Here is a 15,011-nt window from a genome sequence, read left to right as displayed (position 1 = left end):
CTACTCATAATATAAAATTATCTTGGGAGTAGTTTTTGGCAAATGGTATGTGATGGGCTGGTCCCCATATTCTCCTCATGGTAATGCTATAGAAAACATGTTTGCTAAGATACAAGATATAACATCATACATGTTACATGCTGTATTTTAGTAAAGAAAGTATATAGAAATGGGAAGCAATAGACATCACTGGAATCATTAAAATGGCATTAAAACTAATGCTTGGTACAAAATCATCAATAAAAAGATGAAAAAAAAATCTTAGCAAAACAATGCCACAATTGTACAGCTATAAATTCCCACAGTTATGTCTGTCAGTCCTTGCGTAATCGCTACAACAAAGTTATACGAAATCCAAGACAAGAGGTGGAAAGAGAAGGGGTAGTAAGCCCCAATTAACTATACAGAAACTTCCGATCTAAAACAGAGGAAGTAGGAGAATTCAATTCAAACATTTTCCCCTGAAAGGTGTTAGATAGATAACCGGCACGTGTCTATTTCTAATAGAAAAAGTATGATATACAAAGGCAAGCCATTACTAATTTGAAGTGGAGAGCAATATACTAAATTAAATACATAAAAAATATGATTAAAAGTTTCATCCCACCACTGTGAACATGTCACAAAATATAATTGCTCATTGGGTATTTAAAGATACGAATTAAATTGTTATTTGTGAAAAAGTCATACGGAATTCTTCCTACATTTAAAGAATAATAAAGTATATTTAAAAACAAATTAAAATATGTAATTATATATGACATTTATATGTTACTGTATTAAAAGTCATTTTTGCTATTTATTTTATAGATTTTAAAGAATTCTAATTGATTTTTTATTGTTGTTCAAATACACGCGCCTTTAACGCGAATTTATAACAGTCTGTGACACTTGAATAGATTCTGAAGTATATTAAATTAGTTTTATTTATTAAAGTAAACGTTAAAAATAGATTAGGAATTAATGCAGTTATATCGCTGATCGTTTTCAATATCATTATAATTTGTTTTAATTCTTTTATGGAGTTTAAAATCAAAAATGAAAAATACAGGATTAATTCCAAAATACAGTTATTTTTTATCTTCTAAACAGTTAATATTTATACTTATACGGTTTGAACATTTACTATTTTGTCTAGAAATTCGTATTGCGTTATTACTTTACAGGACATTCGGTAAAGTAGTTGAAGAATAAGAAAATATACAGTATATAGCGCATTGATTTATTGTAAAAAGAATTATTGGAGAAAATTACAATTTATAGTATAAACATAAATGTCATCGAATTATCGAAAAATAACAGATTTAATATATAAACTTGATAAATACTCCTAATAAAACAGATTCAAAATATAACCACCCATAACTGCTGTATACATAGAAATAAAAAGCTTAGACAAATGTAAATATTAATTTGTAAATAGAAGAGAAATTGTTTTTCTATCCGTACATGGTAATTGTTCGTTTTATTGTGTATAACAGTGGTTCTCAACCGGATGGTCAATCGAGAAACCAGAGAAGGAAATAGGAAACGAGTTTAGAAAAGCATCAAAGAGAAAAAGAAAAGGTGTCAGAAGAAAAAAGAGTAGACCTAAAATTGTATATAAATATCAGAAACAATCTTTTGATTAGTTGTAAGAAAATATAGTATATTTAGTTCATTTTAATCAGGGCTGTGGAGTCGGAGTCGGAGTCGGAGTCGTGGAGTTTTGGTGTTTTAGCCGGAGTTGGAGTCGAAGTCGTCCAAAAATCCGTCGACTCAGACTTTTTTTTACTTCCCAACTTGTAATGTATATAAAACGGAAAAGTATTGAAATCGTGTCAAATTTGACCCTCCAAGTTTATTTTGCAAATTTATACGTTGGAGACCTCCCGAACCCCTCAAAAAAGTCAATAAAAGGTGAAAAATTCGCGTGAGTGTGTGTGTTGGCGTCTAATTTGTTTAATTTCATTATTTTCTGTTTTGAGATATTAAACAATATCTCAGAATGGGTAAAGTTTAAGAAACGAAATGTGGCACTGTGGCTTGCGTATAAAAGGGCATTAATACTATTAAATTTTGGTTCTCAATTAAAGGTCGACAGGGTGAAGACATAAAAGTGGTCACGTGTCTTAATGACTACTTTACTGGTTATTAGCGTTCAAATTTAAAAAATAATAATAATAAAATAAAACTCGTCTCTACCTACAAAGTAAGCTTTTTTGTCATTTTATAATAGTACAGTAAAACCCGTTAAGATGTTCTCGCCTAAGATGTTAGAATGTGTATGGGGACACGATTTAGTTCAACCACTTTGACGCTTAATAACTGACTCTTGTGTTAGACCATCTGACTCCGATTCTGACCACTCTGATCACAGAAATTATTAGGCTTCAAACAGGGTGAACAAAATCATGCCCCACACACAGAGTCTAGCATCCACACATGTAGAAAAAAACCTCGAATCTTTTGCATATCTCGAAATTTCAGGGTGTCCCGAGTCCAAAAATGGAAAAATTTTGGAGAGGTCATTTTTTGACAAAGCGTTACACTTTCCCTCTGTTATATATAAAAGCCGGAGAAGTAAAAGTTATAGAATACATATTTATATATTACTTGGAGGAGTCTTATAGCTTTGGAATAAAAAATTTGTACGTTCTATCTTTATTAAAACTCTATTTATTGAATCTTTTATTCTGAGGTCACCTGATGCCATCAGAATTTCCGGGTCTCTTTCGGTAACAAGTCCGCCCCTGGTCGGAGTCGGAGTCGTATGGTAAGGAAAATTCTAAGTCGGAGTTGGAGTCGGTAGATTTTTACGCGACTCCACAGCCCTGATTTTAATAAATAAGAGTTTTTATTACAAATTTGTTTTTATTTTGCAAAAAACCTTTACGTGATGGGATGTAACGGAAGTCATTTTTAGAATCTCCGATCTTTAACGTATATAATTCAGCAAAAATATCTGATGTCTACAAAAAATTTTTTTTCCAGACCTGTGTAATAAATAAATGTGTGTACCTGATTAAATTTATTATTATTTACGAAAAATAAGTAATTCACTTATAGTTATAGTTAGTTAGTTAGAGTTTTTTTATGACGCTCAGTTATAAGGGCTGTATACATCTAACGAAGTAATTATAAAATTTACATACAAAAATATATGGAGTACTTGAGAAACAACTAATGGGCTAATGGGGTACATCAACAAAAAAGGTTGAGAACCACTGGTGTATAACATCCAAAAATTAAAATGAAACAACACATCCTCATACAATCTAGACCATGCACTCTTCTGTCATCTCTTTGCATTTGAAAAAAAAATATCTTGGCCGAAAAAAATTTGAAATTAATTAGGATATAACATACTATTTCGGAATAACCGCACTTCCAACCAGAAAAAAATTCTTCTAGGTCATCCACAATCTGGTTTGAGATGCACTTACGCCAACGATCCATCTCGACTGTGCATCTCAAATCAAAGAAATCACGTTTAAACTTTAGAAAAGTTTACTTTAATTCAGAAGTAATAGTGATAATGTCACACGCAAATGCCTTAAATCCTCATCGCCGTTTAATATACATTCTTATTCCATATTTTGGTCGCAGAGTGACATCTAAACTTTCGAGCATCTTGTCGCGAGGATCCAATGAATAAACTCTAAAATTACGAATGACGTTGGCCAGGACAGTCTTCATCTCCATCATGGCGAATTTTTGACCTACGAAAATCATATTTTAGTAGAAATACAAAAATTGTTTTTAGAATGGATTAATTTTTCTCACCGATGCAATTACGTGGACCGGCAGAAAAAGGTAAAAATGCGTACGGATGACGTTTCTGGAAATTCTCTGGAAGAAATCGATCCGGATGGAAAATTTCTGGATTCTCGTAGACGGTCGGATTGTGATGAAGTGCGTGAATATTTATCATAATCGAAGAGTTTGGTGGTAATATAAAGTCTCCTGCAAGACCAAAATACACTACATGTTGTTATATATTCATAAATTCTTAAAATTAATACATGCTATATACAATTGCGTATACGAGTACATTCATTTTTAGAATACTTGCCAACTTTCATTTCTGAAACGTTTCTTCTCATAATTAATGGAACAGGTGGATAAATTCTGTTCGATTCCTAAAGTAATAAAAATCCAGCAACGAGTTACCTAACTTTCCAGGCGAAAAATATTTTAAACAAGAAACATTAGCAATAGTTTCAAAAATTGTATGGCGTCTTCGAGTAATCGAAATGTTTCTCTTGAAAATTTCTAGGAAATTTTACCATTTTTAACCTTTAAACTGCAAGAAAAAAAAATCGTACTTTACTCACTAGCTTACTTCCAAAAACAGAAAAATGTCCAACTTTTTTGCAATTTTCGACGTTTGGAAATCCTCCGAGTCCAAAAGAATAAAACTCTTGTAAGTCATTATTGACTAATTGTCATACTTCTCCTGTATTATATATCAGCCGGACGAGTGAAATATATGGTTCTAAGCCCATTCTTTTACGAAAAACGTTTACAAGAAAACAACTACAATAATACCTTAATTACACATTCCAAGTAATTCATCTTTCTTAAGTCTTCTGTATTTATCATTCTATCTTCTCCGTCGGCAAAAATTTCTTTTAATTCCTTAAACACCTTTTCTTGAATGTCTTGATGCAATCCTAAAAGATATAAAGTCCAGCCGATACCAACGGTTACGGAATGAAATCCCTAATTTGAAAATTAGAAAAGCGTAAAAATAAATAAAAAGATTTAAAACTTTTTCGTTCGAAGTGAATATTATTATTTACAGCAATCATAAATGTGTCAACTTCCTCTTTGACATCTTTTTCAGAAAGAGTTTTTTCTGACAAATGATGAAATAGAAGCAAATCCAGAAAAGCTCTTTTCTTCTTTATTCCTAAAGTGTTTTCCTCTCCTTGAAAATCATCCATGTGTTGATTTCGTTTGATTAATTCTGTTCTTTCTTTGATTACCTGAAAAATAATTAGAAAATTAAATTTTATCGATTCGATAGAGTGAATCGAAGGCTTACCTTTAAATGAAGTTGATGAACTGTTCTTCTACACTTTTTGATGACTTTTATCAATGGGTTTAAGTAAGAGAAAGGACGAAACCAAAACCAAGGTTGCACAATAAAATCAGCAGAATGTGATGTAAGCCTATATTTTAAAATGTAAATAAAAATTGTAAAAAATTTTTTAATTTTTTTTTTTCTCAAGCATTAATAAAAGCCTTTATCGTTATGTTCATAGAGGGTGGAACCGGTCCCACAATGAAGTATGAAGTTCTACGAATGTGAGCAAAATATCCCGAAAAATCTATGGGTTTTATCGATAGCAGCAGTAACCAAATCTTTCTGAAATAGAAGCTTTATATCGTGTATCACAAATATGTCAACCTTATTCTATATTGTAGCAGTCTTTTATATATTACTGCTTGAACCGAGGTGGTAGAGATCCGAGCTTGTCCCTACTTATCGGCTGAGCGAGGTCGTGACAAGGTGTCGGCCGTATTCAAGGAGGACATATAATTAACCGTAAAATATAATATTTAATAAATTATAAAATAATACACAGCGACTACAAAAACGAATAGATACAAAACATGGAAATAGTCAAAAATTCTAGGTGGCGACAATGATTACTTCGTTCTTGTCGATAGACCGTCTAAGTTCTGGATCTTTATCTGTCCCAATATTTTCTATGTTAACCTAATATTAATCTAGCTTAAAACTAAGACGAGGGACCCGAGAGAGAGAGTCTAAATAATAGTCTAAAATAATACCTCTTGGTTCCCGATCTCTTCATATAAGTGGTTGCCGAAATGTCCCAGATCGGCGGAGTCGACCATACGCGATTATCAGTATAGCGGTATGGGTCTGATGTATCAGTATAGCGGTATGGGGCGGTATGGGTCTGATGATATCCGTCTCGATGTCCGCGTCTAAGCTTTTTTTTTATACCCGTCTTTGAGAGAGCTGACTAATGCTAGGTACGATGCAACCCGTTCTAAGTTCGATTGTGTCCGGGTTTTGTTTATGTTAATTGTCAGAAATCGAACATTTCTTTAAATTTATTACCTCTTTCTATCCGTTACGATTACTCATTCTACCTCATGAATTTGATACGAGCTGTCAAACCAACTCAATTAATTGCTGGAGGTGACTAAGGTCAGTTTGTCTTGCAACCTTAGTAATAATTGTTCCTTATATGGTCATCTTGATCGGCTTTATCGTTCACAAAATCGGACAAAATAGGAAGTGTCTGGGTTTTGTTTTTACCTTTCTAATTTGACCTTTTGATCCGATTTCTGCGCCTTAAAAATTATATTCTTAAGTTATTTAATTAATTTTTTTTAATTATTCCAGTTGTGTGTTTCACTCCCCCTCCAGATTCTCACATTACGTTCGAAGTTCTACTCTATTTATTTATACACTAGTGGAATAGAAACACTCTGACCCCTAATCTTAAATAATAATGAATTCAAAAATATAAAGAGCCCAAAACAGAGTCTAAAAGAGTCGCAGTTTTTCCTTCCTAAGTGCTTGTAAGGGATAAGGACAACCCCAGAGCCAGATCTAAGTTTTATCGGTGCCTAGAACTTATTGAAGTCCAGTGGGGCTCTATTAACAATAAAACAAATAATACTCTAAATTATTATATTATTAATATTAACTATTTTTTAATATACGATAACTGCTCATCTATATATATAAAAATGAATGTATGTGTGTGTGTGTCCTTCATGCATTACTACACCGTTTATCCGATTGCCGTGAAACTTTGAGAAGTTGTTTAATATACTCCCGCGAAGATTTCTGGCATTTTTTTTACGATAGATGGCGCGCGTTTACACGAGCATTTGAGCAGCGTGTTCGATCGATTTCAAATTGTGAAGACCATTTCCTCCTTCAAAAAATATCTCTATACAGTAGAGCATCGATTATCCGACCCCCGATTAACCGTTACCTCGGTTAACCGACTGCGTTCTAGTCGGCAAATTCAAATGTCCGCTAGTGATGTGGCGCTACAATATTTGGCTATGTCTTGGCCACTTTAATATTATTTTTGTTAAACTTTCGCATGTTTAGCTGGCAACACTGTCTCGACCATGAAAAGGAGGTCAGTATTTAAACGAGGCTTAATTTTTTAATTATGAGTGGTTGTTTGTTTTGTGAGCAATAAAATAATTTTTAAGGATACAATAGCGACGATTATTATTTGTTAAAAATTTGTTAGGTTTAACATCGATGAAAATTTAACGAGAAGTAGGTTAATAGTAGTGTTGTAATGAATAGTATATTCGGCCAAGAGCGTGGCCGAATAGCCGAATATTCGGCCAAACTATTCGGCTTGATTAACGCACGTACGAAAATTGGCGCGCAAACCGCATTATGGCAAGGATCCTGATCTCTATTGGCCCGCTGTCACTACGCTTCGCCAATCGCGTTAATTCTTGGCAGTTGTAGCGGACAGACAAGAGTGTCATGGAAGTATGTGATAAATGATGATATCAAATGAAATGACCTACACGTGTAAATAACGGAAAAAGAACAGAGAAGGACCGCGAAGTAAAAATGTGAAAATAAATTTGAAATTGAGTTGATAACATAATCGAACAAGTCGAGGCAGCTTATTGGCACGAAATTCGCGGCCGTCAATGCCAAACAATTGTTGTCATAGACTTCGGAAAGCTGAATGCTTGTAATGAAAGTCATTTAGCGTGCACGATCGAAAGCCTGGGACCGTTCGGGCTATCAAGCTGTCTCGATTGTGAAGCTGTGAAATCATAACTGTGACTTATACCAACGTCCTATCTGTCTCTTTCCTCCGTTATCACCAGGCTGAGTCACGTAATTGTAAAATGGGAACTCTACGACGAAAAAGTGACGAATCGAAAGTATCGTGAGCGCGTATTATGATGTATGCACAGGCATACATGGATTAGAGCGATAGAGGAAAGAGAAAGGGAAGAGCAAAGACTAGTGCTTAAAAAGAAGGATAGGCAGGGTTAGACCCTCAGATGTGCGAGGATTCTTCAACGATAGACGTGTACGTGTGCTGATCTTTGTAATTATAAATTGTGAATACATGTGACTAATATTATTTTCTTTTTTATTTTGTGCATGTTACAAGTTATAAATAAATATAAACAAACAACACTAACTCGATAACATTAAATCTAAATACCAAAATGATTAATTTACTGTGTTTTTGTTATTTATTACTCCTGTTTTAGGTATTCGGTATTCGGCCAAATAGTGAAAAATAGGCCGAATAGGCTGAATACCGAATAGTAACCGAATATTCGTTACATCACTAGTTAATAGCGATATACTAATATACTAATTACATGGGATATAATAATATACTACATTAGTAATGGATTTTTTTATACTTTTCGGTTATCCGACTTTTCAATTATCCGACCAACCCCAGTCTCCAATTGAGTCGGATAATCGAGGCTCTACTGTATATGCATTTGTGAACTGTTATTTATGATATTTTTAATAATTTTTGTTTAATCACTTTATTTCGACTTTGATTTTGCTAATTACGTATTCGCTCGAACTTCGTTAAAACCTTAACTGTATCCCGAACAACAACCGAAGTTGTAGGAAGAAATTCGCGTATTTTACCGATCTAGGTATCCCCCCCTTTTCCAAATGTTAATATTGACTCAAAATAATTTAAAAAGACAAATTACAATAAAACGGTATTATCCAACTATCAGAAATTTCACAACATGCCAAGGAAGAGAGGAAGGAGCAATTAAATAATTAAAATTATAAAGGATTAAAAAATATATATATTTAAATGGGAAATATCGCACTTCTATCAATTGCTGCAAGTGTATGGGCAAAATATAGAAAATCCGTGCTTTTCGCATGGACAACTGTATGTGGCTGGCTCACGTGTCGGAAAACCTGATTTATTCGTGTACGCACCAGACGGAAAAAAAAAATATCGTGTATCCACAAACATTCCAATAAACAGGCCTAAATAGAATTGAAACGACACTTTGAAATGTTTTCCCGATGAAAATGAATAATAATAATAAGTTTCAATAAAAATGATAACATGTAAATTGAATTTTATCATAACGAGTTTGCTTGAATTTCCTTTCTTCTGAGATCGCAGCATGCGCGACAAGTAAGCTAGTTGTTAATAAAAACGTATTAAAATTGATGATAATAATTCAATTCTTGTGGGCCCTTCACACTTGGGGGCCAGGGCTTGAGCCCTATCCGTCCCTATGTAAATTCGTAATTTTTTTTCTTTCTGGGCCAGGTCGCCTTTGCCGACCTGGCCCAGAAAGAAAAAAAATTACATTTTCGTTTCATTAGTGCCGTTTCTCGAAAGGTGTGTCCTCGAATACCTTTCGGTCCCGGTGACATATCAATACTAAATAATTAATTTCTGATTAATAAATTCATATTGACAAAATTTACTTGTAATAATAGTCACTTACCATTCGACAGCGTGTACATATTTGGTGTTGGAATCATCTTGAGCGTTTATATCAATCCCCATCGCCGACTCTGTCAAACAAAATCCAATATATCTGGTTGTTTACAGAAATATAATCACTGAAATATAATCTCACCCGCAATTACATCCAGAGTGCAACGTGAAGTTAATTGAATTATATCAAACACCTCGGATTCACGTTTATCTTTTAACTTCTGCACTAGAGTTTCCGACTTTCTATAAAAGATTTCTTGGAAATCTTCGAGAATTTGAAAATGAAATGCAGGATTTAACATCCTCCGCCGTGTTTTCCATTTGTTGTAAGAGCTGTTTTTAATTAAAAAAATGAGAAATTTTAAAAAAACAACACAATATTACTGAATAAAAGTTTTAAAAATAACTTTTTGCTTCTTATTACCTAGTAATAAGTCCTGTTCCGATTAAAAAACGGAACTTATTATAAAAGGTATCTTTGTTAATCGTGTTATAACTTTTTAATATTTCCTGCAAGCAAATAAACGACAGCAAATTAAATACAGACATTTGTGCAGAATAAATAAAAGAACTACTTCCTACTTCAATTGTTTCGGGACGAGAAAACAGAAAATAATTACTTCCTTTGAAAGAAACTTTTATCGCTTTTTCCTTTGGATTTATCAAGCAAATTCCTTTTAAACATTGAAGAAAATCTTTAACAACACAAAATAAATCAACGTCAATTCAGAAATTATATTCTAATAATTATTATTTGATTAATTATTTAAATCAACTTACACACGTCAATAAACTTTTTATAGTTTAGTGCTTTACTAGGACAAAAGATTAAATTCCATAATAATTGATACGTGAGGAATCTGAAATGTGTTTGTCTTCCTTCATTCNTTATCGCTTTTTCCTTTGGATTTATCAAGCAAATTCCTTTTAAACATTGAAGAAAATCTTTAACAACACAAAATAAATCAACGTCAATTCAGAAATTATATTGTAATAATTATTATTTGATTAATTATTTAAATCAACTTACACACGTCAACAAACTTTTTATAGTTTAGTGCTTTACTAGGACAAAAGATTAAATTCCATAATAATTGATACGTGAGGAATCTGAAAAGTGTTTGTCTTCCTTCATTCGCTTTCGTCTGGCATTTCCAGCTCTTAACCGAGAGGTAAACAAAGATTAAAAACACTGCGACTAATGCAAATACAAATTGCTTTTCGAACAATATTTCCATTTTCGTTGTTGTTACTGTTATTCAAAAACAATTTCTTAATTACCAATGACAAATAATCAACAATTAAATGCATTAAACCATAAATATTTAAAATGTTGCATATTTTTAACATTTTTAATAATCTAAATTGAAAAATGAAATGGCTAATTAAATCAGTAGATTTATATTAGCTTACACTCAGTGCATATTCTAACATAAAACTAGACACAAGCCGTGTAATAAGCATTTTAAGTTGTGCAGTGAGAATCCTATATTTAACTGTAATTAATTGTTCGATTCCGAGTTTTATAAGTATTTTTTCCTGTTTATGTTAAGGTTAAAAAACAAAAAGATAAGAAAAATAAAAAATAAAAAAATGATTTTCTAATAAATATAGAAAACATCAGTCTATTAAGTTTAATTGCTTTTGCGAATCTTTTTCACGCCAAACTTATTCCCCCTAATTCCATTTTCAATAAATAAGTACATATCAAGATTATTAAATAATTCTAATTGAATTTTTGTCATTTTTAAACCACAGTTCCATGTTAAATCGGGTGTAGTTATAAAATATACAGGATCTAAATTGTAATATGTTAAACTTAATTTTCTAAAATTTTGGAATATATCCGCTAATAATATTGTATCAACATATTGGTATAATGTTAAATAATCTTTGAAAGTTTTACAGTCAAATTTTTTCCAAACTAATTGAGCGTGATTGTAATCCTCATCCGTAATATGTTCTCCTGATAATTCGTTATAAAAACATTTTTTGGGAGGTAGCTGCGCTTCATCTAATATTCGTTTGTTTTTAAAATAGGAATATGGAAAAATTCCTTTTCTTTTTAATAATTCTCTATATTTGTTATTGCGAAAAAAACGATTAAAAATCGGAAAACTATAATCGGCATTTTTTAAATTATCAGTTAAAGTAGAAAGAGAAGAATTTAAGAACTGATAACTGTCAATAAATTTAAAATAATCTAATGAAAATGTTGTAAATTTTTCTGAATTAATAGGAATAATTTTAATTTTTGAAAATAATTTAGAAGGAATATTTTTAAAAATTAAATGCGAATCATAACCTGAAAAATTGTGTAATATAATTGGAATAAATGTTTTTAATCGGTAATTTAAATTACATTTATTATGAGCCCACCCTCTAAAAAATCCTGTTTGATGATCGTGATCCATTACACGGATATCATCATCATCAAATTTTTGATTACAAATATGACAGAAGTGTCTAGAATTATTAGAAACAGTATTTAAATTAATTTCAACATTACGACTTATTTTACTTAACAAATTATTCAACTGTCTTTGGATATCGGTTAAAAACTTATTAACAGCATTATTGCCACAATAGAAATTAGCATATATTATCTTATCCTCATTTTCAATAATTATAATAGAATAACATATAGGTTTATGAATTTCAACAATTTTAGTAAAACTTACTTCTGGATCTATTTCATCGGAAGAAACCTCTTCCAAAATTGACTCAAAGTCCGCATATATGCAGATTGGGTGAAATAATGACTTCTCATGTGAGTGGAATTTTGCAATTGCATTATCTCCTTTGGGGGTGGATACTTTTTGATATTTATGATTAGAACAAAATTTAACATGATCATTTAAAGTACTTTTTCTTTCAAAACCATTTAAACAAAGTTTACAAAATTTCCTTGCCGATGATTTATCAGATATTAGTCTATTAAAGTTTCTAATTAAAAAATAATGAGATTTATATAACAACAAATTTATTTCTTTTTCAAATTGAAATTTACTTATATAGATCGGATAAATTAATTTCTTTTCGTACCCATATACATGAATATTTAAACAATTATTTTTTTCAAATGTTGGAATATTTTTCACATTTACTGGAAATTTTAAACGATTTATATTTAGATATTTTAAATATTTCCTATATAAATATATAGAATTTCTATTAGTACTAGTTGAGGGATATAAATGTGCAACTATACAATATAAAAAACATTGATTATCTGAACATTTTATATTTAATACGCATCGTTTATTAACTAAATGATTAGGAAGTATAATATTACCACATCCTCCAATTTCATTTTTATATATTCCTATATTAACATCTATAAATATAATTTCTTTCAGTATCCACCCCGATCCGTATTTTATAAACTCTTCAATAAAGTTTAAAATTGTATCAAATGCATTCATTAATTTTTCCTCAATCATATACGAAGATAAAATATGCTCAACGTGGCTAGAAAAATATACATCTTGATATTCTATAATATCTTCCTCTTTATATTTTAAAAATTTAGTTTTTAAATTAATTAAAAATTTCTTTCTACAAATAACATTATTATTAGCTAAAATATTATAAATTTTTGATGTAATTTTTTCAAAAAAGACAGCCGTATCGATATTTTCTAAAATAAACGCTCTATAAGTTTTAGCATACCCCCTAAAAGCTTTTTTTCTCAATATAAAATTAAACATTCTCGTCTAAATGTTCGATCATTGCATCCAATGCCTTCTTGTACAATTTAACGTCTTTAACATTAATGTTGAATTTATTGGCTGGATAATTTCCCTTTGTTTTAGTTAACGAGATGTACCAATTAGCCTGGAATTCCACCAATTCCATTGATTGATTTTGAGAAATTTTGATCTTAAATGGACGAATGTTCAAAGATTTGGCATTATCTACAGATAAGTCTATGTCAAATTTTTGTTTTTTAAATTTCTGATCTTCAGTATTTTTAGGTTTTGGCCCTCTCTTTTTACGAACACTCTGTTTGGTATTAAAATCAAATTCACATTCTAAATAAATATTATATTATATTATATTATATTATTTTTAAATAAAAATATTTTTAAATACTAATAAATTCTTACCATTTCGGAAGACATAATTTCTTTGTAGTAGTTGTTCTGGTAGGAACACTTGGTGAAGACGATGTATTTGTGAATCTGTCGTCCCTCTATATATACCAGTGTTTCAAGGTCTGGTCCACCCAATTTAGTGGGAAATTACCGGTTAATTCCAGGAAAAACAACTTGTGCAAGAAGGAATTGTTACTTGAATGATAAATTAGATTCTATAGCTGCTTGACGCAATTTATAAAACAATTCTATACATACCAGTATTTCAAGGTCTGGTCCGCCCAATTTAGTGAGAAAAAATTAATTATTTTATCCGGCTTGGACCGGTTAGTTCCAGGAAAAACAACTTGTGTAAGAAGGAATTGTTACTTGAATGATAAATTAGATTCTATATCTGCTTGACGCAATTTATAAAAACAATTCTATACATACCAGTATTTCAAGGTCTGGTCCGCCCAATTTAGTGAGAAAAAATTATTTTATCTGGCTTGGACCGGTTAGTTCCAGGAAAAACAACTTTTGTAAGAAGGAATTGTTACTTGAATGATAAATTAGATTCTATAGCTGCTTGACACAATTTATAAAACAACTCTATATACATGTCAGTATTTCAAGGTCTGGTTGACCCAATTTAGTGGGAAATTACCAGTTAGTTTTAGGAAAAACAACTTTTGTAAGAAGGAATTGTTACTTGAATGATAAATTAGATTCTATAGCTGTTTGACGCAATTTATAAAATAACTAGAAAAATTTGCCATTAGGAAGGTTTTTTGAAACCTTGAATATTAAATTAATTGTCTAACATAAAATAATTGACAGATGATCTAATTGTAAAACCTTGAATGTTTGACACAATTTATAACGTGGGTGTCCGAAACCAAAACTAACAGGGGAGGAGGAGATAACCTAATTTACCTCCCCAATGGAAAGACAAAAGTTAATATTGTAACCTTGAAGTAAAATGTATAAATACTTACCACCAATTATAGAGTTTTTATTCTTTTCAAACTTTTAAAATAAAATATAATGGATTCAAGCAGAAAAACTCAAGTAAGTATTTAAAATAATATGTTTTTTTTTTTAAATTTACATTTCAACTCTTAAAATTATTTAAAATGAATTATAGAGTATAATGGAACTTGTACATCAGCGTGAGGCTGGAATATATACTCCTGTGAGTATTTTAAAAATAATATGTTCTTTTAATTTAAATTTTGACTCTTTAAATTATTTTAAATGAAATATAGAGCATAAGGGACATCGTAGACGGGAATAACGACATTCTCCAGCATACCTCTAATAGAGTAGAAAATTCTAAGTATAAAGAATTACTTATAAACAAAAAGCCTCATAATTACTATTGCATTCGCATGCAACAGGAATACGATGAGTATGTAAAAGAAGGAATTGAGAGTTATGCGAAGAAAGTTTATAGAATTTCGCCAGAATACAT

The 15,011-nt window shown here is 31.0% G+C and overlaps 1 protein-coding gene across 1 annotated transcript; it reads right to left on the bottom strand.

Moving 5' to 3' along the window:
• Positions 1–3,167: 3,167 nt before the first annotated feature.
• On the bottom strand, positions 3,168–10,169 carry LOC111638737 (cytochrome P450 4C1-like; the record flags this gene model as incomplete). Its single annotated transcript, XM_023384490.1, has 10 exons — positions 3,168–3,701; positions 3,766–3,945; positions 4,055–4,121; positions 4,531–4,704; positions 4,785–4,970; positions 5,030–5,156; positions 9,469–9,538; positions 9,604–9,794; positions 9,886–9,971; positions 10,044–10,169. Coding segments are annotated over 10 exons (1,365 nt in total), but the record flags the coding sequence as incomplete, so codon positions are not given.
• Between the last annotated feature and the right edge of the window lie 4,842 nt (positions 10,170–15,011).

This window comes from Centruroides sculpturatus, unplaced genomic scaffold (genome assembly GCF_000671375.1).
Source record: "Centruroides sculpturatus isolate CEXI.00-Female unplaced genomic scaffold, Cexi_2.0 scaffold1159, whole genome shotgun sequence".
In the NCBI taxonomy this organism is placed as follows: Eukaryota; Metazoa; Arthropoda; class Arachnida; order Scorpiones; family Buthidae; genus Centruroides; species Centruroides sculpturatus.
The sequence above is the reverse complement of the archived record's forward strand: the minus strand, read 5'-3'. Positions and strand labels throughout refer to the sequence as shown.